At 45.4% G+C, this 26,799-nt stretch overlaps 3 protein-coding genes across 3 annotated transcripts; 2 read left to right on the forward strand and 1 right to left on the reverse strand.

Moving 5' to 3' along the window:
• Positions 1–641: 641 nt before the first annotated feature.
• On the forward strand, positions 642–1,793 carry kcnj1b (potassium inwardly rectifying channel subfamily J member 1b; the record flags this gene model as incomplete). The annotated part of the gene is made up of 1 exon (XM_084445655.1): positions 642–1,793. One exon carries the CDS (start codon positions 642–644, stop codon positions 1,791–1,793), a length of 1,152 nt encoding a protein of 383 aa, XP_084301781.1.
• Positions 1,794–6,979: 5,186 nt separating this feature from the next.
• On the forward strand, positions 6,980–16,735 carry LOC311308156 (protein C-ets-1-like; the record flags this gene model as incomplete). Its single annotated transcript, XM_084437090.1, has 9 exons — positions 6,980–7,046; positions 11,911–12,030; positions 13,404–13,604; positions 14,154–14,225; positions 14,724–14,762; positions 15,000–15,239; positions 15,428–15,688; positions 15,887–16,005; positions 16,466–16,735. 9 exons carry the CDS (start codon positions 6,980–6,982, stop codon positions 16,733–16,735), a joined length of 1,389 nt encoding a protein of 462 aa, XP_084293216.1.
• Positions 16,736–19,982: 3,247 nt separating this feature from the next.
• On the reverse strand, positions 19,983–22,007 carry smtlb (somatolactin beta; the record flags this gene model as incomplete). The annotated part of the gene is made up of 5 exons (XM_084437101.1): positions 19,983–20,174; positions 20,288–20,467; positions 20,567–20,680; positions 21,471–21,649; positions 21,992–22,007. 5 exons carry the CDS (start codon positions 22,005–22,007, stop codon positions 19,983–19,985), a joined length of 681 nt encoding a protein of 226 aa, XP_084293227.1.
• Between the last annotated feature and the right edge of the window lie 4,792 nt (positions 22,008–26,799).

Genomic DNA, 26,799 nt, shown 5'->3' on the forward strand with positions numbered 1-26,799 from the left:
GAAAATGTCTTTTGCACACCCGAGTTGGCTGGTGCACTAGCCAGTAATAAAAAGAAGGTTCCCATACACTGGCTTGAACACAAAGCAGTTTTATTGTAGCAGCACTAATGTTTTGGTCCTTTGAATTTAATCAGGCATGAGAACTAAATGAATAACATTGTTTAAAGATAAAAGGAACATAACTTGTTATAAACACTGACAAGTGACCTATCCAAGGTCCAAAGCTTAGTTTTGTTAAAACTAAAATAATATATATATATATATTTTTTTTAAACAAAGAAATAAGATGTGTAAAAGATTGGTCTCAGTGTTGGACCCCTCAAATATTCCTTCAAGTTTCTGTAGCCTGTGTCAAATGTGTGTTGATCATTAAAAAATGGATTGAATGGACTGAATTGAAAGCAAACTACTCAATTGTTCACTTAGGACAATGCAAGGATATATATGGAAACATGTTTTACAGCGGATTTAATTTATTGACGCTATTGTATTCACATACAGTATCAATTAGCATTGACACTAACCAAAGAAAGCTAGGCTTTGTCTACTTGTTGTCAACCTTTGTAGCCTACTGAGTTCATCCATTGAAGCTGACCCTAACCCTGCACTATTGTTATCGTTCCTGTTCCACCAGATCCAGGATGTTTCAATCCATCCAGAGGCACATCCAAGGCCACCTGACAGAGCGCAGAATCCACAAGACTCGGCTGGTCACCAAAGATGGCTGCTGTAATATTGAGTTTAGCAACGTGGAGTACCACAGCCACCTTGCCTTCCTGGTGGACTTCTGGACCACGTCTGTGGAGATCCGCTGGCGTTTCGTCCTCCTCCTCTTTGTCGCTTCCTTCACCGGCAGTTGGTTTGTCTTCAGCCTACTGTGGTACTGGGTCGCCATGAGCAACGGGGATCTGATTGGACAGAACCGCACCGACGGCCACGTGCGGTGCATAGACAACATCAGCGGGCTCACCACAGCGTTCCTGTACTCTCTAGAGACCCAGACCACCATCGGGTACGGAGGCCGAGCGCTCACTGGGCACTGTGCGGGCACGGTGGCACTCATCATCATCCAGTCCCTCATCGGAGTCTTCATCAACTGCTTCATGTGCGGAGTCATCCTGGCCAAGATCTCCCTGCCCAAGAAGAGAGCCAAGACGGTGAAGTTCAGCGAGCGAGCCGTGATCTGCCTGGAAAAGGGCAGCCTGTGCCTTCTGATCAGGGTGGCCAACCTACGCAAGACCCTGCTGATCGGAAGCAGGATCTATGGCAAGCTGTTTAGGACAACCATCACGCCGGAGGGTGAGACCATAATCCTGGACCAAGTCGACGTTGACTTTAAAGTAGATGCTGGCAAGGAGAACTTGTTCTTTGTCTGCCCTCTTACACTGTACCACGTCATTGACAAGTCCAGCCCGCTCTATGAGCTGTCTGAAGACACCCTATCACAGCAGGACTTCGAGCTGGTGGTGTTTCTGGATGGGACGGCTGAATCCACCAGCGCGGCCTGTCAGGTACGGACTTCGTATGTCCCCCAGGAAATCCAGTGGGGGTACCGTTTCCTGCCGATCATTTGCCGCACCACTAGGGGGAAATACAGAGTGGACTTCTCCAACTTCCCCAAAACCGAGCCAGTTACTACGCCGCACTGCGTCCACTGCTTTGAAGCTCCCGTAGACCAGAGCAACCACAACTGCAACAATGTCAACAGCAATCACCACATGCTGGTGGGAATCAACAACCCCGGGTTTGAGGTGATTGACATCCAGCACTCGGTGGATGTGACAAAAATGTGAACCAGATCCCAGATAGCAAGCGGATCTGGGCCATATACAGGCCAGATCTGGCCCTTGTGGCTTAGTTCTGGCCCATATATGGCCCAGATCCGCTTGCTATCTGGGGAGAGACCAAATACAACGTTTCTTCTGTTCACCGCATGGCAGACCAGGATGTGGGACAAAGGGGAGAGGTCAAAAGAAACAGGCTTCTCTCAAGAGACTGATCTGTCCTGTTTGGACAAAGCAGGTGCAGATTATGCAAACAAATACTTTGATGTATGGTGTCACTTTAACTGTATTTCACTGTTTCAATGACTATTTGAGTATGTCCTGAGCAGACTCAACCTCAGTACACAGGGTATGTTGTTTGAAGAAGAGAACAACAAAACGCACAAGGTAAACAGCTGACATTCCATGATCAAAGCATTCAAGGTAGACAATAATTGGAAAAATTGTTTTTCAAACGTGAGCTTGAGTCTCCCAGTTGGAGGGGTTGGAAATAACAATTTGCTATACTGTACAGTAGTCAAAGCACCTTTGTGATATTACTGTGATATGGTCGTAGGCTCTGGTCAAAGAGAGAGAGATGGGGGGTGCGGTGGGGGTATTGTAAACCACAGTGGGTATCAATAAGAAGATTATCACATGAGCCTGTTTTAATGAAATACTGTGTCTAAGGCTGGAATAGCAGTAGACTAGTACTTAGCTTTAGCTTCCATACTGCTTTTCTAAACAGAAATGACTACATGCATTGTGTCATGATTATGACATGTACTGTAGATGTAGCTCCTTTGTCTTGATTGATGATAAATATGCCCAGGGTTTTTATTAATGTTCATGCAATACAATATGTCATTCAAATTTGAGTGAAAATGCTCTGGTGTTGTAGCCAGTCAAAAAAATTAAGGTTTCCATACGTACATTTTCTTGCACATAAATAAATAAAATTATTGTAGCAGCAGCAACGTTTTGGTCCTTTCAACTTCATCAAGCATGATAACGGAATAACATTGTTTAAAGATGAAAGTAAAATAACTTGTTTTAAAAGTAAAATAACTTGTTTTAAAGAATAAACAATGACATATGGACATATCCAAGGTAGATTCGTTTTGTAAAGCATCATTTACAAAGGAATATGATGTGTGAAATGGTGGACTCAAATATTCCTGACCCCTCAAATATTCCTGACCCTCAACACAACTTAACGATCTCACCTCTACAGTAGCTGTGTTCATCTTTCAAGTTTCTTTGAGCTCCGACTGTCCACATGTCGAAGTGTCCTTGAGCAAGACACCTAACCCCAAATTGCTCCCAATGAGCAGGTTAGCACCTTGCATGGCAGCTACCGCCATTGGTGTGTGAATGTGTGTGTGAATGGGTGAATGAGAGGCCATTGTAAAGCGCTTTGAGTGCCGCTAAGGTGGAAAAGCGCTATATAAGTGCAGTCCATTTACCATTTACCATTCTTTGAGTTTGTAGCCTGTGTCAAATGAAGTGTGTTGAACAATCCAAAATTGAATGTCATACAGTACCTGAACTGAAAGCCAATACTCAGTTGTTCACAAAATGCAAGAATATATATGTAACATATGTATGAAAAGCATTCAAGATAGACAGTTAAAGGCAAATGAATATATCTCTTATGCCTTGATAAAGTACTATGGGGAATAAATCTATATTATTGCTGAATATATTGGATATGCTTATCTACTCCATTGTTGATAGTGTTACGTTTCTTATAATGTAGTATTTATTCCATGCTTAGTGCTCTGTAGAATGTTCCTATAGCTAATACAGTTAAATATAACTGGAGCTTGCTTGATCGTCTTGTTGAGAGAGGTCAGGGAAGAATTTTACAGTTCTCCTACATTGGTTCAAATGGGTAAACTGCTTTTTTTTACCCCCCCCCCCACCCCTCCTTTCTCTTTGTAAAGTGCATTGTGTTGCCCCTGTGTATGAAATGCGCCATATACATAGTGTTATTTGATCATTTGATTTGATAAAGCTGCTGTAGTGTCAGTTTGAAGATGCGCGTCATGAATAGTTCCTGTCAATTCCGCTTGACCACCACAAGGGGGAGATGTTAATCAGATTTTGTTTTGTCCTTCTATCAGAAACGTTCCTAGGTACTAAAATTAGAGTAGAAAACATCCACTTGTCAGTGTCTGCAACAGTTCGTTGTATAAACATGCATTGACATTGCATCAGTGTAATGTCAACACTGAGATAGGACCTACACTTTATAAAAGCTCATTCAACTTCAGTGCAAGATGGAAACCAGCCCCCCAGTGACCACTGTTGACTCATTCCACTTCCTGGGCACCACCATCTCATGGGACCTCAAGTGCATCAGCTCCCTCACCAAAAAAGCACAGCAGAGAATGTACCTCTTGAAGCAGCTGAATAAATTCAACATGCCAAAGGCAATGATGGTACTCTTCCACACCTCCATCATCAAGTCCATCCTCACCTCTTCCATCACCATCTGGTTCTCTGCCGCTGAGATGGTGATTGGCTGTAGGCTGACATCCCTACAGGACCTGCGCGCCTCCAGGACCCTGAAACGGGCCAGAAAGATTGTAGCTGACCTCTCCCATCACAGTCTGTTTGACCCACTCCCCTCTGGCAGGAGACTGCGGTCCATCGGGACCGGGTCCACAAGCCACAAAAACAGCTCCTTTCCCACGGCCATCAGACTCAATAACAAGGCTCGCGTCCCCCACAACACCCCCCCCCCCCCCACTGACTCTATACCCTTTGCACCACTTGCACACGACCTCTGATTGTGCCACATATTTCAACGGCACACACATTGCACACATTGTATATAGAAAACATCGCTCATCTATCACACCACACTCTGTGTATATTGAGTAATTTGCATTGTGCCTTTATTTTTTATTGGTTATATTGTATTGTATTTGCATTGTATTTTGTATTTGCACAGTTTTTGTATTGCATTTGCACTGTCATGTCTTTGCCCTGTCCTGTTCATGTCATCTTTAGTACATGGCGAATAAACAGATCTTGAGTCTTGAATCTTGAAGAATATGCTTGTGAGTCCTACTGTGTCAAAGTGAGAAACAGCACTAGATGATATTTTTGGGTGTGAAGGATTGACTGTAAATAACATATTTTAACACCCTTAACTAGGCTGAAGCCTACTGTATATTTCCAAGACATGTTGATGTAAGTAGTGGACAGGGGGTGTAGATATTGGACAGGGTGTGTAGATATTGGACAGGGGGTGTAGATATTGGACAGAGGGGTAGATATTGGACAGAGGGTGTAGATATTGGACAGGGGGGTAGATATTGGACAGCGGAGGGTGTAGATATTGGACAGGGGGTGTAGATATTGGACAAAGGGTGTAGATATTGGACAGAGGGTGTATATATTGGAAATATGGTATAGATATTGGACAGATGGTGTAGATATTGGACAGAGGGTATAGATATTGTTCAGAGGGTGTAGATATTGGACAGAGGGTGTATATATTGGACAGAGGGTGTATATATTGGACAGAGGGTGTATATAGTGGACAGAGGGTGTAGATATAGGACAGAGGGTGTATATAGTGGACAGGGCGGAAGCAGTGATGATAATCAACCAAAGTCTCCTTCCCTCTGTCATTTAGTGGAAGACAGGAGGGTGTGATGAGAGTTGATGGAGGGCCAATGGAAGGATTAATGGGATAAACGAGGCCTCTTTGACTGGGGTTAATTGGTCAACAGGAGGAGTGACCTTTGTTCATTGTGATCCCCTGTCTGTCTGCCCTTCCCTCTCTATGGGGGTGGGTCTATGATCTCAACAGGACCCTGACTTAGTTCTGCTGTCCATCCAGTAACTGTAATGACAAGGACACAATCTTTTTTTTGTGTGGCAAGAAGTCGTCATCAAATGGGGCAGCATGCAGCGTAGCCCATGTCACACGGTAGCCCCGATGTGACCCCAGAGATGCTGCCGCTCCTCTCATCTGGGGTCACGTATATAAGGATATAGAAAAGGGTGACCGGACTATTCCAAACGGCGAATTTCAAATCTGACACATTTTCTAAACTGGTTGAAAACAGGATGAGAAATGTAACATTACTATTTCTCCAAAACCAAAGAACGGACATTTAATACTTTAATCATGTTTCTTCAATGCCATCTAGTGCAAATAGTATAAAAACCCAGAAAAAGTGAAAATCACGATATTACTCCTTTAAGAACCTCTCACTAGTTCGCGCACTGCAGATTAATTTTCAATTCGCACAGTGAAGTTCCATATAGGTCCATATGTACGGAAGAGCATTAAGGCCAACAGCAGAGTTTTTTTTTTTTTTTTTAAGCCTCTGAGTTTAAAGTCAGAAATTCTGACTTTTTTCTCAGAAGTTATTTCTGACTTTTTTTCTCAGAAATTCCGAGTTTTTTTCTCAGAAATTCTGACTTTAATCTCAGAAGTTATTTCTGACTTTTTTCTCAGAAATTCTGACTTTAAAGTCAGAAATTCTGAGTTTTTTTCTTAGAAATTCTGACTTTAATCTCAGAAGTTATTTCTGACTTTTTTCTCAGAAATTCTGACTTTAAACTCAGAAGCTAAAAAATAAAATAAACTCAGTTGTTGGCCCTAATGCTCTTCCGTACATATGCCTTTTTCCAAGTGAATTGATCGGTCAGCGGGCAGTGCTTCAAACGTTTTGATCCGTAATCTGGAATTTAACCTGCCCGGAGCAGGTTAGCTCTGCAGCACACATTACCATGCCAATATAGCACGGTGAAAAGTGATCCACCTTCGTGATACGGATAAACCAGGCTTGAACATAAAGTTATCCCCCGTAATCCTGTTTCGAAGTAGCCTACAGGGCCCTGGAGGTGGTCCCCTCCTCTCCTGAGAGAGCTGACCGGAGCTGACGGTCATGAAGGATTTCGGCTCCGCCTACATTCAACATGTGCCCCAGCAGACTCACTCATCTGAGGATGTCCAGGAACCAAGCAAAACCAAGCAAAAGAGCGGTAGGATACCACTCTCCGTCTTTTTGCGATTTGTGGTGCACTTTAATTGTTTCGGGAGAATTTGAAAGTATAATTAACAGAATTGTAAGTGAGGATCTGTTCGGGTTCTAACTTGATTAGCACTGTCGTCAATCAAGAACACCTCGGCTTGGCATCAGAGGGAACATCAGATTGACTTGGATGACAGCTGTATTGAAGCTCCGGACATGACGGCGGCCCTTGATATAGGTCTAAAGCCAACGTTGACCTTGATAAAGTCTGAAAAATTAGAAGGTATGTAATTTCATATATTCAGTAATCTAGATTAATTAAATGTGATTATTATGCTGTTGTGCGGGTCACCATGGTAGGCTTTGCAATCCTTCCAATTTGTAGGCTATATAGCCCATATCTATGATATAGCCTATAGCCTACATTGGACTACATTTGTATGGTAATAACCTACATTTTCATATTAGTTTGTTTGTATTCAATCATTCTGCGAATAACAATGCAAAATACAACCGTCTGAGGACTGTCCATGTTTCTAAATCATCCACAAACTATCTCATGTTTTACTTAACGCCTTGGTTCATAATTAGGCTGATGGCCTAACACCTAATTTGTATTTAGGCAAGTTGAATTGCTTTGGCACACTATTTGTTTTAGGTCTAGTCGAGCTGCCAGGCTAGAAGTCTAAATTCTTGTAGCCCCTTCTTTTAGTAGATTGAAAGCATGAATCTGCAGAAATTCAAATACTAATTTGACACTGTCAGTTTCAATAAGCTACTTTACAGTAGGTCTACTTCTCGTAATAGGTATTCGATATGAACCTGAATGGATGCAATGTCTTGCTGAACATCAAATGACTTTAACTGTCCCCTGTTCACACACTGATCTTTTATAAGCTTTCTCAGAAGATGTTAAGCAAGTGTTGACTTGTACTGTGGCTTGCTGTGTGATGACATGTGACGTCATGGAAACAAGGGCCTTCAACACTGCATTCACACATTAAACTGAGTATAGGTGCAGTAACACCCACGTGCTAGAAGTGGACTTTGTGTGTGTGTGTGTGTGTGTGTGTGTGTCTGTGTGTAAGTGCAAGTCTGAGTGCACACAGAGACACCTGCAGTGTCCACGGTCATGTGACCAGCGAGGCGGGAAAGCTGTGACAGTTGCTGCATTGTTTACAGAATCTCACACTAGCCTGCTAACTCTCACAACAACCAGTGGCTTCACTACCGAGGTCGGCTCCAGCTATCCTCATTTCATCATCCACACACACACCAGTCAATTAGACAGTCCTTCAAGACGTCCTTGAGAGAGAGAGAGGGAGGAACATCCGCTCACTGTAGTCCCCGTTAGACACGCAGGTTAGTAAGAAGCGCTGACGGCTTTGCTCCAAAGCCACAGGTGCAGATCGTAGAACAGTGTTCACTGGGGCGTTCCTAACACATTAGGGGGGTGGGGTGGGATGGGGGGGGTGCGCGGCGCCGAGTCCCTCTGGTCCAGCCAGACCAGTATGTGTTCATTAGAGTGGAACTCGTCTCTCTGCACCTGGTTGCCGGCAGGTCGGTAGACCGGTGAACACGTTGAACACAAGCTGTCATAACAAAACTGAACGCTAGTGAGCGTGAGCCGCACATGGTCCTCGGAGGTGAGGGGATACGTGTGGCAGGGCTGATGGTGGGAAATTGACAGTCCCATAATCTGTCTATTCTCCACCATTGTTGTATACATTTATATATATGTACACAGTTTTGTGTAAATATATAGTCCTATATATACCTCTATGTAATCAAAGCTGGTGGGCTACTTCTTTTCATATTTAAATGATCACTGGTTCAGAAGATGAATACTACTGTAGTAACGGTTGGTCGCGTTGTGGTTTTGACCGGAGGGGGTTAGGGGAGGACGTTCCGGTCCTCTAGCTGGTCAGTCCGGTGGCTCGACCAGACCGCCGGCCGTTCCGGTTTCGTGCGTGCGGAAGCGCGTGGGGTGGCTGCATTCCATTCCCGCTTGCTCTGCCCTCTCAGGACGCTGTCCGTTGCGTGCTCTCTGTAAACACTTCAGCTCCTCTTGGCGTGCCTGTGCTCTGACTGAGCTGCCCCGTCACCCCCAGAAGAACGCTGAGTCATCGCAGCGCCGCCCAGTAACATGAATACATCATCACCCCAGCGCCAGGAGAGACAGGTGTGACAGATGCTGGTTTTTGGGTGTTGAGAATGACCACAGAAACCAGGTTGAAGTGTGATCTTTTAATCAGACCCGTGTGTGTGCGCGTGTGTGTGTGTGTGTGTTAGACAGTTATCAGCGTGTGTGGGGGGCTCAGATCAGCTGGCATGAATGTATCCTTCTTGCGAGCTTATTCTGACACATACATGAGTCAGCAAGAGTACAGAGCAGACGGGGATGACACGGTGAGAGTCATTCTGTTAAGATAAATGACTCATTCTTTGGCCCTCACTTCCATGTTTAGCTATTCAGAGATTAGGAAGGGTATTGTAGCAATTAGGCTGTATAATCTGTCATGCAGTTAGCATTGTCCTGTCAGGGGAAAGGGAGAATGGCTTTGCTGTAAGTTGTTTAAGTGAGGACATGTCAACAAAAAGGTAATGAAACGGAAATGAATAGTCTAGGGGTTCAAAAGCCTCAGCCGAAGTAGATGAGCTAAACAGACAAGGCTCTTATTGGCCATTTTTAAGTATCAACCCAATGAGTAGCCTAATTGTGTCCCGACAGGGAGGGAATCTCCCTACCCAGGATGTACTTAACACATTTGAACTCCCATGTATGCGGACATTCCCATCATGCCTCATGACTCGCTCTCCCTCCCTCTGTCTGTCGTGTTTTGGCAGACGGACTGCGTGACTATCCCTGTGACATCACAGCAGGACATCCCACATGTGGCACCAATTCCCCCTCACATGGTTCCTCCCGCGCGCCACAAAATCCAGGGAATTTCCACAAGTATCTGAATGGAAAAGTGTGAGGCCGGACTGTGTTCCCGGTAGACGCGTCTTGAGCTTATCTAACGGACTACAGGCTCTGGCTTGCTTCAAGATACTTCTGTTTATGTCTGTTTTGCTTTGGGCAGAGCCGGATGCCTGTATTTTTCAGACAGTGTGAGTTTTCACATGCAGTATGTGCAGGATGTGTTATGTATTGAATATACACATTAGGCAATTTCAAACGACCACTCGGCGCTCAAAATCTAGGCCAGGGGTCAGCGACCCTTCAGCCCCTCTCCAGTGGCTCCCTGACTCCCATAAAAAAATGACTAGAAATGAAGTGTTTGATGCTCAAAATTTCCTGAGGGAGGACCACGAGACCCCCCCCCTTCCCCGGGTGCATACCACCAGGTCTGAAACGAAAAAATCAACGGTAAAACACTGCCTTCGTTATAAGGCTCAAATGTTTTATAGCTCTAGTCTGATTTTTTAATGTTGTTTTTTTTTGGCTCCAAAACGTCTCTTTTGATAGCAAAGGTTTCCGAACGCTGGTCTAGGCACCGCACTGTTTAACCTACTTTAGCTACATTAGCTGTTGGCAACCCACAAAATGCTGATCTCACAGCTCCCACCCCCTGGCACGATCAAAGGAGGCTCCTCGCTAATTGGGCTCATATGGTTGGAAGTTGACCATGGGGGTCTGGGCTGTTACTGCCAAGCCCAACACGCGTTACACACAGCCTGCTTCATTTACCATTACAGACTTCCCAATAGAATCAGCCGGTCCACTGTTCCTGTCAGTCAAAATGGCCTCAGCTTTTTGTCCCAAATAATTCAACTGTGAAATTGAACTGTGTTGAAATGTTTGGATGCGTGCTGTTGTATTTTAACTGTGTTGGTTTTAAGTTAACTTTGACATTCCTTTTCACATCCCCCCTTCCCGCAAGAGACTTTGCCGTTTGCCACGCTGCTATTGTACATAAGAACTTGTTCTTAACGGCTTTGGTTAAATAAAGGTTAAATAAATAAATAAAAAAAGTTGGTTGAAGTGTAGCCTACATTTTGAGAGGATCCTGTTCAGTTGGTGGCTCAAAGCGAGTTCGGTGCCGACCGACGGGCTCTGGTGTGACGGGTTTTGGGAGTGTTTTCACCTACTGTAGGACTGATCCCAGGCCAGCCTCGTTCTCTGGCCCACACCCACACATCTCCGAACTGCGGCAGTTGCAGTCATAAGGTGCCGATTAAGCCATTAAAGAAGACCACTCACAGCGCAGCAGTGTGTGTGTGTGTGTTTGTTGTCTGTCTATGCGAAGAAAGCCAGGCCCCATGCTGGGAGTGCACGGGGTTACATTACTGCCCTGCGCTTTGACCCCTGGGCTGGTCTGTTTGACCCCGCAGTGGTTCGGCCACAATACTCTCTGTTGTGTGCCTGGAGCTGGCAGTGATTGGCTGATGCGCACACTTAATCACCCAGGACCCCATAAGCTGTGTGTGGAATAATGGCCGTGTGTTTAGGCAACACCAGAATGCCTCACGCTATTCTAGATGTTGGAGCCAAACGTTCTCCTACTTTAGTTTAAAGTTAAGGGCTTATGTGCCAAGTGTTAATTTATGAATTTGAATGTGTATATGGTCTGACTAAGAATAAGAATATGAAAGTGTGTAGCCTATTGCATGCCATTTTTGTTTTGTTGATCATTAAGGGGTTAACATGCCGAGTCAATTAGGAATGTCAATTGGACACGCCCCTTTTTTGTTTGGCTTTCCCCGTTTCATTGTTAAAATGTTCGGGGGGTAAGAGGCACAGGGAGCTCAGGTATGGCGGTATCATACAGTTTTTGACCGCTAAGCTCATAGTGGTTCCTACACGGCCTTGTTATTTTGGTTTAGTCTACGGACAGAAGTTTGATCTATGATTTGTTTGCAACGAGCCTCAAAGTATGGATCTCGCACTAAAATAAACTTTTGTTATACTGACATTCATCGAAACGTTGTGGATTACTTGGAGTACAAGCGCGTCAAGCTCAGGCGCCGTCACATATCTGAGTCTACACTAGACGTCGCTGTGCGTCCAGTGAGCGTCCATGAACTGTCCAGTATGTAAATACTACCACCAGGTTCTCTCAGAACCACGATGCTAACTATGTTAGCGTCAAGGTCGTTTGGTGTACTAACTCATTAAGCTGTCGTGTGCTCTGATTGGGCAGATGTGGAATTTGAGGAGGTGCCCCTCCTCACGCCGGGGAGCAAGGAGATGCTGTCGCAGGCGCTGAGGGCCACCTTCGGCGGGTTCACGCGGGAGCAACACAGGCTCGGCATCCCCAGAGGTAACGCCATATCACAACACAACCATTCAGGAAAACGTATCATGATCAGACGAGATCATATTTGGGAGAAAAAAAAAAGTGTCACTATACAAAAGTTTCCCCTCAACACTACTACAGAGTAGTAGCAGTATTTGCCCAAAGCCACAGAAAATACCGGAAAGATCCGAGGATTGGAAGGGGGAATACGAGGGCCTGTTCGCTGTCACTCCGGGTAATCGCTGTCAGCTATTTCAAACGGAAGAATAGTCTGCCTACATTTCACCACAGTATCCACTCTTTGTTTCATCACATATTCCTGAAAATATCTTTAAAGCAGAATTGAGAGATCCCCGCCAATATTTGCAAACATTTCCAGAGCTGCCCGCCCCGGTTCACAGGCAAATTGCTTCCTAGCAGGAATGAACTCCCTCAACTGTGTTTGGGAGATGAAGAGCATGTCAGGGCCTGACAGAGAAACGGACAGAGGAGCCTTTCATTCCGTCTGGTTCAGACCTTAAAGCCTAGTGGAGGAGTCAGTCTGGTTCAGACTCAGACCTTAGGGTCTAGTGGAGGAGTCAGTCTGGTTCAGACTCAGACCTTAGGGTCTAGTGGAGGAGTCAGTCTGGTTTAGACCTCATGGCCTGGTGGAGGAGACAGTGTGGTTCAGACCTTATGGCCTGGTTGAGGAGTCAGTGTGGTTCAGACCTTATGGCCTGGTTGAGGAGTCAGTGTGGTTCAGACCTTATGGTCTGGTGGAGGAGTCAATATGTTCAGATTCAGACCTCATGGTCTAGTGGAAGAGTCAGTCTGGTTCAGACCTTATGGCCTGGTTGAGGAGTCGGTGTGGTTCAGACCTTATGGTCTGGTGGAGGAGTCAGTATGTTCAGATTCAGACCTCATGGACTAGTCGAAGAGTCAGTGTGGTTCAGACCTCATGGCCTGGTGGAGGAGTCAGTATGTTCAGATTCAGACCTCATGGTCTAGTGGAAGAGTCAGTCTCGTTCAGACCTTATGGCCTGGTTGAGGAGTCAGTGTGGTTCAGACCTTATGGTCTGGTGGAGGAGTCAATACTGTATGTTCAGATTCAGACCTTATGGTCTAGTCGAAGAGTCAGCGGAATGGTAAATGCTTGTGATGTTGCTGAGTCACCTGTGGCTGTCAGCTTTGTCTTTAACTGAAGAAACCGTACGAAGCGAGTCTGAGGAGCTGTGCTGAACAGTATTTATCACCGCCGAGGGTCGATATGTCTGCGATTAGCTATGGAAGGAAAAACTGCATAAAGTGGGGAGTGAAAAGTCATTTTTCAAGTAAGCGCAATAGGTTTATGAACAGCTAGAGTATGCAGGGATCTCTAAGGCTTTTCCTGTCCTGCATGTGCGTGTGTGTTTGTATAGACCCCCAGCAGTGGACGGAGCGCCATGTGGGTCAGTGGCTGACGTGGACGGTCAGCGAGTTCAGCCTGAAGGGCGTGGAGCTGCACAGGCTGCGTGTGAGCGGGGCCAGCCTCTGCGCCCTGGGCAGGGACGGCTTCCTGGCCCTGGCCCCCGACTTCATTGGCGACATCCTCTGGGAACACTTGGAGATGATGCTGAGAGGTGAGGGGCCCGGACGCCTGGATGCTAACGATAGCTCACGACGTCTGGCCTAGTTAAATCTGGATGCCTGGACGCTTATGTTAATTCACGACGTCTGGCTTATTTAAATCTGGATGCCTGGACACTAACGCTTATTCACGACGTCTGGCTTATTTAAATCTGGATGCCTGGATGCTAACGCTAGTTCACGACGTCTGGCTTATTTAAATCTGGATGCTAATGCTAGGTTACGACGTCTGGATTATTTAAATCTGGATGCTAAAGCTAGGTCACGACGTCTGGCTTATTTAAATCTGGATGCTAAAGCTAGTTCACGACGTCTGGCTTATTTAAATCTGGATGCTAACGCTAGGTTACGACGTCTGTCTTATTTAAATCTGGATGCTAACGCTAGGTCACGACGTCTGGCTAATTTACATCTGGATGCTAACACTACATTTCCTTAAATACACTTGGTGGTGTTCATGGTAGAATGTTCTGGTGAATGAGAAGAAGCCAAATCCTGTTCCGTCACTGTGCTCTCCTAACTCTCGCCTGTGTTCCGTGAAGATGTGAGGCACGTGGCGATCAATGGACCGCCATCCGCATTTGATGAGACCAGGTGCCTCTCAGACTTTGACAGTGAGTAATATAGCTACAGTAAATAATGAAAAATAGTTCCACACACCAGATGGCTCCCATTAATTAAGGGATTTTTTGCAGTGCAAAAGTAAAGTGACGTTTCCGAAGTCTGAGTAAATGGTAAATGGTAAATGGACTGCACTTATATAGCGCTTTTCCACCTTAGCGGCACTCAAAGCGCTTTACAATGGCCTCTCATTTACCCATTCACACACACATTCACACACCAATGGCAGCAGCTGCCATGCATGCTAACCTGCTCATTGGGAGCAATTTGGGGTTAGGTGTCTTGCTCAAGGACACTTCGACATGTGGACAGTCGGAGATGGGATTCGAACCGCTGACCCTTCGATCATTGAACGACCTGCTCTACCAACTGAGTTACAGCCGCCCCCTGAGGAAGAGCCTTTATGCTTGAAACGTCACTTAAAATCCTTTTTAATGGGAGCTACTGTATCTGGTGTGCAGAACTCTATTTTTCCTCATCTACTGTACAAGTTCTGTACGAGTTTGTGTTTCCAGCACCCAGCCTAAGAGGTACAGTGGCTTGTGTTGTGAAGCGCTTTGTGCATTCGTGCTGTGAAAGGCGCTATATAAAAAAAGTTTACTTACTTAGTCACTACTTGTGCGTCTTTTGTATATTTTTAGCTACTATACCCGTCTTTGGTTGAAATTATAAAAATGTCTCTTCCACCAGAAAGAAATCTCCAGAATATCACAATTTCTCATATTATTTCTCATCCTCTGTACCTCCCCTTCCTCTCCCTCTGATAGGCTATGAAACGGAGCGTGCCCAGTGTGTGCCGTCGCAGTACTCCGAGTACAGCTTCATCACAGATTCCTGTCGAACGCATACACTAGTCAGCAGTGAGGACCTGCTGTCACTCAAAAGTGAAAACGGACGCCCTAGTGGCGTTCTACGGGGTGGCCCGTCAAGCCACGCCCAGAGGGAGTACCTCGCCATAAAACGGGAGGTCGTCTCCCATGACAACAGCTGCTTAGGGCTCAGTGCAGGTGAGGTCACAGCACAAACTCCCACAGTCAGATTTGATATAAGATACCGATTTAAGCAGAGCACTGGTGCAATATACCTCATTGACTTAGTGTAGTAGTTTGTTGTTGTTGTCAGTCCTTATTATCGGTTATTTTTGCTTGTACTATCATCATGGTACCAAATTTGCCACTGTCCCTGGTTAAACTAGTTTGCCAAGAGTCGTTTGAGAATGCGGACGGCTGCGAACGTCGTCTTCCGTCCTGGGACGGCCAATCGTCTTTCAGCAGCCTGCAGCGCGTGCCGTCTTTCGACAGCTTCGACTCCGACGACTACCCGAATAACCCTGGCAACCCCGCCATGCTGCACCCTAACCCTAACCTGGTTACGGGATCCTTCAAAGTGAAGGAGCCAATCGACTTCAACAGAGACAAGTCTGTCATACCGGCGGCAGCACTTGCGGGATATACAGGTGTGTGTACGTGCGCACGTGTGTGTGTGTACGTGCGCACGTGTGTGTGTGTAATCTCCTGTTGTTTTTTTTGAGTTGTTGACTCCATATTTGCTTGAACATGCCATTGGTTTCTTTTGTGTGTCTTTTCAGACTATTACTGTAGACTTGACAAATACTTGAATATTTAACATATGACTTCTGTTGTGACTCTTACAGGAAGTGGACCCATCCAGCTGTGGCAGTTCCTGTTGGAGCTCCTGACTGACACTTCCTGCCAGTCCCTCGTCAACTGGACCGGAGACGGCTGGGAGTTCAAACTCACAGATCCCGATGAGGTCAGTTGTTTTTCGCTTCGTGCATTGATCTGCACATGTAGATTTTGTAATTAGTTGTAGCCCGTGTGTGAGTACAGACAGGCAGAGCAGGTGGTCCAGCTTCCCGAGTGAACCTGCTCTCTAATAGCCCCTTTTCCACCAAGAAGGAACCGGTTCGGTGCCGGTTCGCGAACCTAATTTTGAACGGTTCCAAACATTTCGACCAAAAATAAATGAGTTCTGGAACCGGCACCAAAAAATAGTAGGTTTTTCAGCGCGAACCGTGATGATATAATGACGTACAACGGTTCCGCTCCAAACTAGTCGAAACGCGGTCCAGTTCCCTAGATAGAACCAAGGTTCCAAGAATTCCGAACCGAACCGGTTCACGAACCAGAGTTACTTTGGTGGAAAAGGGCTCTCAGAGGGAGTAAAGCGGAGCGCCGCGTCCGACCTCTAACCCTCCCTCCCTCGGCCGCAGGTGGCCCGGCGCTGGGGCCGCAGGAAGAACAAGCCCAAGATGAACTACGAGAAGCTGAGCCGCGGCCTGCGCTACTACTACGACAAGAACATCATCCACAAGACCTCGGGCAAGCGCTACGTCTACCGCTTCGTCTGCGACCTGCAAGGCCTGCTGGGATACGGGCCGGAGGAGCTCCACGCCATGCTGAACGTCACGCCGCACTCTGGGGAGTGTAGAGAGACCCTCGACAGAGGCTGCGTTCACAAGATCCAGGACAATTTAACTTGAGTTTGAATTTGACACAGTAGGCGAAATGTGTTAAAATAGCGTGAAAGTGTTTTTATATGAAGTATGAGCCAATTTTCAAATTCAAATTTGAAATTGCTGAAGACGATGGGACTATCATTAGGTGGGAGAGGTCATAGCTATTCCCCGCACCAAAGACTTTACTTTTTTATTGTTTTCTACTTTATTTGCATTTATTATTATTTCAAGTGCTAGAATTTATTCCAAATGAGATATGTTTTTATTGAATGGAATCACTTCTAGCCCATGATGTGTTGTCTGCAGGCAAGGGACATCTTGTGCTGAACATTTTTGTAGAAGAGACCTTGATTTACCTTTTTAAAATGTTATATTTGAAAAACAAAACAACTACAGTATTACATTTTGAGGATGGCCTGTGTGTCCTGGAATATTTGTTTTTCGTCTTTCCCATGTCTCCTACAAGACAAGACATTGAAGGCTCGATTCACAAGCCATCACCCGAACTTCAAAGTAAAAATGTGGTGTATGTTTTAGAATCAGACTGTGAATCCGAGCTGAGCGGTCAGACAGACACAGTGTCTGACAGAAGTAGCTCTAGAGTAGCCATGCTCGACAGGAAATACCCATTCCATTACTTGGAGGTAATTTGGTGTGGGAAGAAGTTAACTCCCTGACTATGCCAGTAGCTCCAGTTTGACAGAGTGGAGAGGAACAGAGAGTTCATTATTTGAATGAATGCCACTAGCAGTTTAAAAGCAAGGCATGAACTACAAAATCCTTACTAATGCCTCCTCACCATACCGATTTAAGCAGAGCACTGGTGCAATATACCTCATTGACTTAGACGTAGTTTGCCGCAATCCTGTTCAGAATGTATGCAATTCTTCAGCTCCACAAGCAACCTCCTCTCTGTTCTGTGCTTAGGATGTCAAACTAAAGACCAAGATTAATTCTTACATTCATTTTTACATTCTCTTCCAAGTTAGGAAGTAAGCATTGCCTTGGCGTAGCCCATAGGCCAGATCAAGTGTACATGTGATGATGAAACTTGGTCTGACAACATCTGACACTATACCTATTCCTGTATCTGTACTGTGTATGTTTTTTAAAGGGGTATGCTTGATCTATTCTAATAGACCATGATGCAAATAGGATTAGTGTGTCTATGACCAAGAGAACATAAGATTGGGGACTTGGTTATTCACAGTCAGGGATGTTTCTCTTAGCCTTTCTCTATTATTGGTTTAATCAACAAAGTGGTGTGGATTGGCACACAAATTTACAGGCACTAAGCAGAGTTTCCTGGAGAATGTGATGTGAATTGGAGGGATCACACCTGCCCCCTAGTGGACCTTAGTATGAAAGACAAGGAAGGGTACTCTATTAGCTACTACTACTTTCAGTTTTCCAAGTTTAATACCCAAAGGTGGAAAGGTAACACAGACACAGATCTTCAGGACCACACTGACTTTTCTCAATTTCACCGGTTTATTTTGGCCATGCGCCAAACAAACAATGCTAACGTTTCAGCCGGATGGCCTTGATCAGGGCATCTAAGCTTATTGTTTGGCACAGGGCAAATAAATTGGTGAAATTGAGAAAGTCAGTGTTATACTGAAGATCTGTGTCTGCATACCTTTCTAGCTTTGGGTATTCAACTTGGAAGTACGGTATATGACTTTGGTTTAGCACCAAAAACTACTACTTTGTTTTCATTTACGTTCATGGCTTGTGCTGGTCAATTATTTTGTGATTGTGTGAATATGGATGCATAGCAGCCTATCCATAGTTCAACCAAGTCACTACTGGTTCCTAGCAGATTTCCACCGGCAGGAATTTGGCCTCACTAATAGCTAGATTGCATTATGCCAGATAATCATGAGAATCCATCTTAAAAGAAGTGACAATACCATAGGGCGATAATAAACACATTTTAATGTTTAATGTCTAACCCTTTGATAGAGCATTGAAATAAATAAGCTGCTACAGTCAAACTAATGATCATAAGTTAAAACACTAATTCTACAGTTAAAAGTCAGACATCACTTGCTTTCCATTACAATCTTCTCATTAGATAGAACACATCCACCTATTAATGTCACGCAAGCAGACCAATTGAATATTTATTTTCTTACCTGAGACATTTCCTTAGCATTTGCTGCTATAACCTCTCCTCTCTTTCTGTCTCGTAAAAGCCAGCTGCAGAGCAATGGAATAAATCTGTCTGCAGTTTTAATGAGGATCTCCCTGAAGACAGGGAGCTAATTGTTTCTCCATCATGTGCTGTCATAGGTGACAAATCAATGGCTAAAATAACTGTCTGCATGCCTCATCTTAAGCCTCTCTGTTTAAAGGAACTCGACAACTTTTTGGGGAAATTATCTAGTCAGTCAGATGAGAAGATACGTACCCTTCTCTTCTCTGTGTGTGCAGCAGGAAGCATTGAGACCTGTTAGAGCCGTTAGCCTAGGCTAATGTTTCAAATCCACTTCCAGTGATTGAGCTAAGCTAGGCTAACGGGTCTCAATGCTTCCTACTGCATGCCCAGAGACAATGGCGGACTAGCCATCGGGACGAATCCCGATGTGCCGGTCCTCAAGTGCCCCCCCCCGCTCAGCAAATCGCTCAGCACCCCCCCCCGACCCCCTAGTGAATTATTTCCCCAGTCCGCCCCTGCCCAGAGAAGAGAAGGGTTTATATCTTCTTATCTGACTCTGAGGAAAATGGCAAAACTAATTTCACCAAAAGCTGGCGTGTTCCTTTAAAGCCAGAGCAGAATGTGACCAGCACTTAAATGGAAGTTTTGGAAGTTTGAAACAAAGGGATAATAAGATGTGACCCCTGTGGTTCCCAGTATGAGGAAGGCTACCAACCGTTGATTCTGAATCACACCCAGGTAGTGAAGTACACGCTGCACGTTTATGAGCAAGTCTCTACTGCCCTCTCCTGGTGTGCAACATTATTGGCTACTCTTGATTGGGTCTAAATCTCATCATGCTACGAACGGACGCAAGGGACACATATCAATGGATGCTGCTGCACTGCTTTAAAATCCCACTTTCTACCCCAAAACGACCAGTATTTTAGTCTCAAAGCCAGCATTCTGGAGTAGCATGACACAGGTACATGAATGTAGATCAGAAGAAAGGCACTTATTAAACATATAAAGGACACACAAAGCCTTATCTCTTATTATTCATAGGAAGCATGGCTGTACAGAAGGCTGTACCGTGGCTTTGAGATAGGGTTAAACTATGGAGGTCCTTTGTTATAAGGTAGCGCAGCCAAGACCGCCTGTTTGCCGACACTTGAGCAGCTTGAGGAAGGTCTCTATCTTATGGCTGTCCTTCTTGAAGCAGGACAGAAGGGTGTAGTCCCTGAGGACTGACGTCACCATGTCTGAACGAACAGGGTCAACCAGGGTCTCGTTCTGCAACATCAGGGCTTCCTCCCCGAACATCTGAAACAGGACAAGGCAGATGTAAAAATCCACAATGTCTGATACACAACTGAGATGTAACAAACTAAGACTACCTGTGTTGTGGTTGAAAAGTAGCACAGTAGAAGCCCCACCTTCTTCATGAGGATGGCCAGGCCTTGCTCCAGGTTCACCAGCTTCGCCGACATCCACTTGGTCTTGTTGATCAGTGCCATGGGTGCTTTTTCGTAAAGATCCAGCGACATCTGCAGGTTCATCACGGGGTCGATCCAGAACCGAACCAGGGACGCCACTGAGTGGAGCAGCCACTTGTCCTGTGAAGCAGGAGACCCAAAGAGAGACACAGAAGGTGAGGTCTCTGTTCTGATGATACCATACAAGCTTCTCTAGTCTTTAACTACGATGGCACTTACAGAATTTAGTTGGACTTTGCTTATGGAGGAAGGAATAGGCAGGGTGCTGGTAGTGCACAAGTTCCCTGTGCGTGCCAGCGACGTCTGCACGTTGAAGGGAATGAACATGTCCTCCTTCACAAAGAGAATAACAGGAAAAGTTCACACTCTTTGATTCTGGCTGATTGGAGAATCAAACAGGTGCATAAGGCCAAACAAAGTGATGCAAAATCAAAATGAGAAACTGTTAAAAAATGTCTCATTCTGATGTTGCACTCCTTCACAGAGACACACAGAAAGAACAGGGAAGACTGACGTGACTATATTTAGGGAATTCTTCTAGAATTTTGGGCCCCGTAGAAAAACACTAGGCCCCATATCATATTTAACCTTTATAATCTTCTCTGGAGTTGCGCACGTACTTTCAGAATGTGCTGATCTGGTGTCCTGTACATACATGTGCATGCAGAACAGGCCTGGAATGGTAATTAGTGTCTTTTCCCCTGAATCAACTCCGCTTTCTTACTATAAACTGAAAATCACAGCAAAGTCCTCCTACAGTCCTCCTACAGTCCTCCTACAGTCCTCCTACAGTCCTCATACAGTCCTCCTACAGTCCTCACATGCTGTCCTGTGTCTGTTGACAACATGAATTACAAGCTGCCTCATACACTCTCTCCCCATTATACTCCAAGATCTCTAACTTTATAAACGTAGCAACTGAACAAAAATATTTTTAATATTTTTAAAATAAGTTTAAAACTACTCATGGAAGTATGTTAATGTTTCACATTCACGCTTCAGGTCAAGGTTAAATATATGGATTACTTAATCCAAGTTAGGACAATATGAACAAAAGTCTACATTATTTTTGGGTCCAAGAGCATGGAGAAATGTGAGATATGTTAAACCAGAAGCTACTCACAAACAAGGTGACGGACTCCTCTGACACCAGATAGATGAGTTCGGCGTGCTGGATGGCGCGGTCCAGGAGCTTCTCTGAGGAGATGGTGCAGCGCGGGCTTCCAGGATCCTGGCAGTCCATCTTACTGCCCTCTGCCCCCCGGAGGGACCAGAGCAGCATCAGCAAGCAGCCATGGAAGCCTGAGGGTCAACGGTGACCGGACGAAGAGGTGAGCAGTGAGCATACTAGACCTCGTCATCCTCAAGTACAATGTGAAGAACACACACACACACACACACACACACACACACACACACACACACACACACACACACACACACACACACACACACACACAGTCAATCAGCATCTGTTCATAGGCAACAACACACTTAGGCACAGGTGCATCAGCTCGTTTTTACTAATTTAGCTGAGAGTCGTTCAAATCACCTCACAAGAATGTGCAGCCGTTATAATTGTATTATTATTTTTTAAATCTAGATGTGTTGTCATTTCAGAGATGGTGTTGTTATCAAGGTTACCTTTGGTCCTGTCCATTCTGCTGATTTGGAAACCTTACCATCGTTTGTCTGAGGGTTTCCAATTGCCTTTTATATACTGTCCAGATGATGAATTAAACACATGTCTAGCAGTGCGTAACGTAAGACGAACACTGTTGATCTTTGCAGACTTGTGGATTTATGCATTGACAGCACTTGGGAAGGAGGCGAGACAGTATAGAATATCCAATAGAACATGCATTGTGGCCACACAACCAGTCTTGGGGTTTACAGTGTGATGCGTTGGGCCAAAAATAACTTATCTTCTGTTGGGTTTTGTTTTAGTGCAGTGTATCTTTCAAAGTCCACACAGATCTTAAAGGGATCTCTCTGGATCTGGTGGGATGGAGTGACGTGTGATCGACACAAGACGCAGAGCTGCTGTTGCCTATTGATGTGGTGCCGCGCAGACATCTGCCGGCAAGGTGGACACGATGTCCAGTGGGGAGATAAGAGATTCAGTTTCTCTTTCCAGATTCATCATTCAACACCTTCACCTCCGGTCCCAGTGACTCACAGTAAGTTAAGAGAGAGGTTAATGTTCTTATTCATCCGTCCCCATATTGACCTCCTGTCTCCGTGACGTAGTGAGGAGAGATGTTAACGGTCGCACTTCAGGTGCAGGTTTGAGAGTGACAATGATAAGAGCAAACTATGGATATTGGTTCATAGTCAAAGCTGTTTGCTCAGTTTGAGGTTGGCATTTAGTCAAAGTTACACAGAGTGATGTGTGGTCTGGTCCCTATACTAGTACTGTAGCTTTGTCTTTAGTATATGATGAATCTGCTAAGAGCAAATTGAGGACACGATTGGCTGTTTCCCAATCGTATGTATACAGGCCTGTGGTTTTGATCTTGGAGCCATGGCATTTTCATGGTACGCGTAGGATACTATGTGGATGCCGAAACGCATCTACTGTTTAATGTTTGGTCTTTTGATGGGAGGATAGATAGATAGATAGATAGATAGATAGATAGATAGATAGATAGTGTTTTTTTCCCCTAAAAAATCTCTTCTCTCGAGAGTAAATGCTCTTTAGAAAACACTGAGTGAATTGAGGACTAACTGCCACTCTGCAAAGCAGCGTGAGCAATGACTTCCCAGATAGCAAGCGGATCTGGGCCATATACAGGCCAGATCTGGCCCTTGTGGCTTAGTTCCGGCCCATATATGGCCCAGAATCATTACACATCCGCTTGCTATCTGGGTTAGCCTGTGGTAACAGACTGCTGACGCATTAACAGGCAAAATTAACGATTGCCTGCAAAGAAACTAATATTCTGCATTTGCATGTTTAATAAGTCCCTTTAGTCTCGCTTATACTGTATTTAAAAAAAATATATATTTTATTAAATCTTTCTATAACATAGTGTACTTTTGTTAACATTAATAAGGACGCAGGACTCCAGCAGTAGCATTCACTTCTTTAGTTAAGTATGGCAGCATGAGACAGAGAACAAAGACAAAGGGACTTCTTCATATAGGGTACCTGAACAGGTGAACACATTGGAGCCTAGAGCTCCCCCTAGGTAAATTATATAGTACTAAGCCCAGGATACTACACTTTCAAAAATAATTTCTTTAAAAAGATTATAAGGGAGGGGGCTGGTGTCAACAAATATCACTTGGGGTTTATTTTGTTAATTATAGGCAACAAATGAAGCGATAAAACACTGTTCTTGGTTAGGGCTAGTTATGAATGAGGGTCAGTAATCACATTATCCCAACCGTAGGCTATGATTATAAATCAACTTACATGGTCATATATCTAATTATGAAGGCAGGAATCTGTCTGTCTCTCTGTATGTCTATCTGATGAATCTTGAGAGAAATGTCTTATTAATATCTAATCATACATTACATTACATTACATTACAGTCATTTAGCAGACGCTTTTATCCAAAGCGACTAACAATAATTGCATTTAACGTAGGAAGAGCCAATGTACTACTACTTGCCAGAACTCACAAGTGCATCTTCTTTCTAAAACTAGTGACTAAGAGCATAATCTAGTGCTGAAGGCAAAGTGCAAGAATCGCAATCTAAAGTACAGTGCAATATAATATAATACAATAAGTGCTTAGGCGGGAGGATTGTTGTAGTACTTCTTGAAGAGATGAGTTTTGAGCCTGCGACGAAAGATGGACAGCGACTCTGCTGTCCTGACATCAGTGGGCAGTTCATTCCACCACTGCGGGGCCAAGACAGAGAAGAGCCGTGACCGTGTCGATCGACCGCAGGAGCCTCGGAGTGACGGGGCAACCAGTCGCCCTGAGGTAGCAGAGCGTAGCGGTCGGGAGGGGGTGTAGGGTTTGACCATGGCCTGGAGGTAGGAGGGGGCATACATGTTGTCTTGTGCTAAGGGACACTGAGCTAGGGAGATCCTAGACCTCTTAGACCGTGCCTTGCAGCTGACCTCACGCTCGGGGCCACAGAGTCACGGTGGGTGAGTGGCCAGTCTCTCGAGAAAAGAACGAACAAGCAACCTAACTATATATCACACACATACTCTCCAACACGTAAAATCATTGTTGAATGTATATACATGCTTATGCTATCAAAGGTACCTGAACAATTTGTGTATGCATTGTTTAAAAAAAAACGGTAATTGTTTAAATGTGCATATCGTATGCTTCGGCCTAGTACGCTATAGAGATATAGCCAAATCAAAAGGCGATCATACAGTACAAGGGTAGCTTAAAAGCTACAACCATCCCATTTAAACGGTGTCAGACATAGGTGTCATAAACACGCCTAGCGAGTTGGTGCTGGATGACTTGGAGTGCTTACGGCCTAATACAGTGAAGTTAGGTGCGTCTTCATGATTGATCCGTCGGGCATCGACAAGATAAAATCTTGCTGTAAAGTTCACTTGAATACTAACTGCCACTACCAGAGCTACAGGACGCAGTTTCCCCTCTCCTTTCTCGATCATTCGAGGCGTCTGAGACTCCAGTGCGCCGCCCCTCTTTTCTCTCTCGCTCCTCACAGCGTCCTTGAGCTTGCGTTCCCTTAACTCCCTGTCTCCACTGAACAGAAAACATCATTACTTGCTTGAGAGTTCTGTTTGAACATCTTACTGTGAAGTCGCAAAAATGTAATCCAGTCCCACTAAGAAAACTACCAAAGAGTGGGGCGGCACAGAACCACCCAGTGAGACAATTGAGGAAATGTCTAAGGACATAGTCGAAGTTATATGGGAAAAACTACATTTAATCAAGGTGAAGGAAGAGATTCTGATAAAATATGACATCGAGGAAAAGGACGATGGGGTATGGGCTCTAGCCGTCAGGAAAGCATGGGGAAATCCACTCGTTTTCAGAAAGACGCTTACAGTGGTGTACAGTCATTCTTGGCCAAATTAGAATTCACCAACACAAGGTTGTGAAAAGCCAAGCAGAGAGCCGCGAAGGATTCTGAGGCAAAACTGAAAGGCCTTCGAAGAGAAAAGGCGTAACCCAGCGATCAAGAGAGGCCGAGGGTGAGAAATGGAGAAAGAGGAGGTGGAGAGAGGAAGAGCTGAACTCAGCGGAGTGTTACGGTCTCAAGAACATTCCTTCTCCCGGCTGGTTGCAAGCTGCGGCCTCATTGGCAGTCTCTCCCCCTCCACCGCAGGGTCCCATCGCCACCGCTGCCCCGGCCGGGGCTCTTTCTCCTGCATCACAGGGCATTCTTGCTACCGCTGCTCCAGTGGGGGCCCCTCCCACTGTGTCACCAGAGCCGGGCCCTCCCACCAGGGCCCACCCACCAGAGAATCTTCCATCCTCCCGTGGGAGGAGCCGTGGGCATACGAGACACAACAGGCGGTTCAGAGTCATCTCTACGAAACTATCCTTCAACCTCCTCCTCCTCCTCCTTCTCCTCCTCAAATGATAATGAGGAGACAGCAGCAGAAGGAGTCAAAACAATATTTGTGCCCCATACGCTGGAAGACTAACAGCAAAAGAAAGAACAATACGTTGTGTCCCAGCTAGAACCGAACACCTAGAACGGTGGGCCGAGAAAGGGAAGCACCCACGTGACATAGGCATGACAGCAAGGCCATTTGCAGCAATGGCCGGTCTCCCCAATGTGATTGGAGCCATTGACTGCACCCACATATTGATAAGGGCACCATCACTCAATGAATATGTCTATGTGAATCGGAAAAATGTGCACACTATAAATGTCCAAATCATATGTGACGCCGATATGCTCATCACAAGTGTAGTGGCACGGTGGCCTGACTCCACACATAACTCATTCATCCTGGCGCACAGCAGGTTAGGGGCTATACTGGAGGCAGGCACTGCGTGTGATGGCTGGCTTGTTGGTGAGTGCATATGCCAAGATACATATTCAAAGCTGATAAGAATGAGAACCAGTCAAGACTGATGATTTTGTGACCTACAGGTGACAGTGGCTACCACCTGAGGGAGTGGCTGCTGGTTCCCTTCCCGGACCCTCCGAATGAGCAGGAAACCCAGTTCAACGAGGTACATGCCCGGACACGCAGCGTCACCGAGCGCGCCATTGGCCTCCTCAAGGGCCGATGGCACTGCTTGGACGCGCAGAATATCCGTTTCTTTGCAGGCAATCGTTAATTTTGCCTGTAAATGCGTCAGCAGTCTGTTACCACAGGCTAACCCAGATAGCAAGCGGATGTGTAATGATTCTGGGCCATATATGGACGCGTCGAGTGGTAGACTCGACTGAGACTTATAAACAAAGTTGCTGATGTAAGGGCTAACATCGCCCCTCCCTCCTCCCCCTCCTCCATCCCTCTCTGGCAAGTCAGGGATTCAGCTCTG

This window comes from Borostomias antarcticus, assembly GCF_949987555.1.
Source record: "Borostomias antarcticus genome assembly, chromosome: 1".
NCBI classification, from domain to species: domain Eukaryota; kingdom Metazoa; phylum Chordata; class Actinopteri; order Stomiiformes; family Stomiidae; genus Borostomias; species Borostomias antarcticus.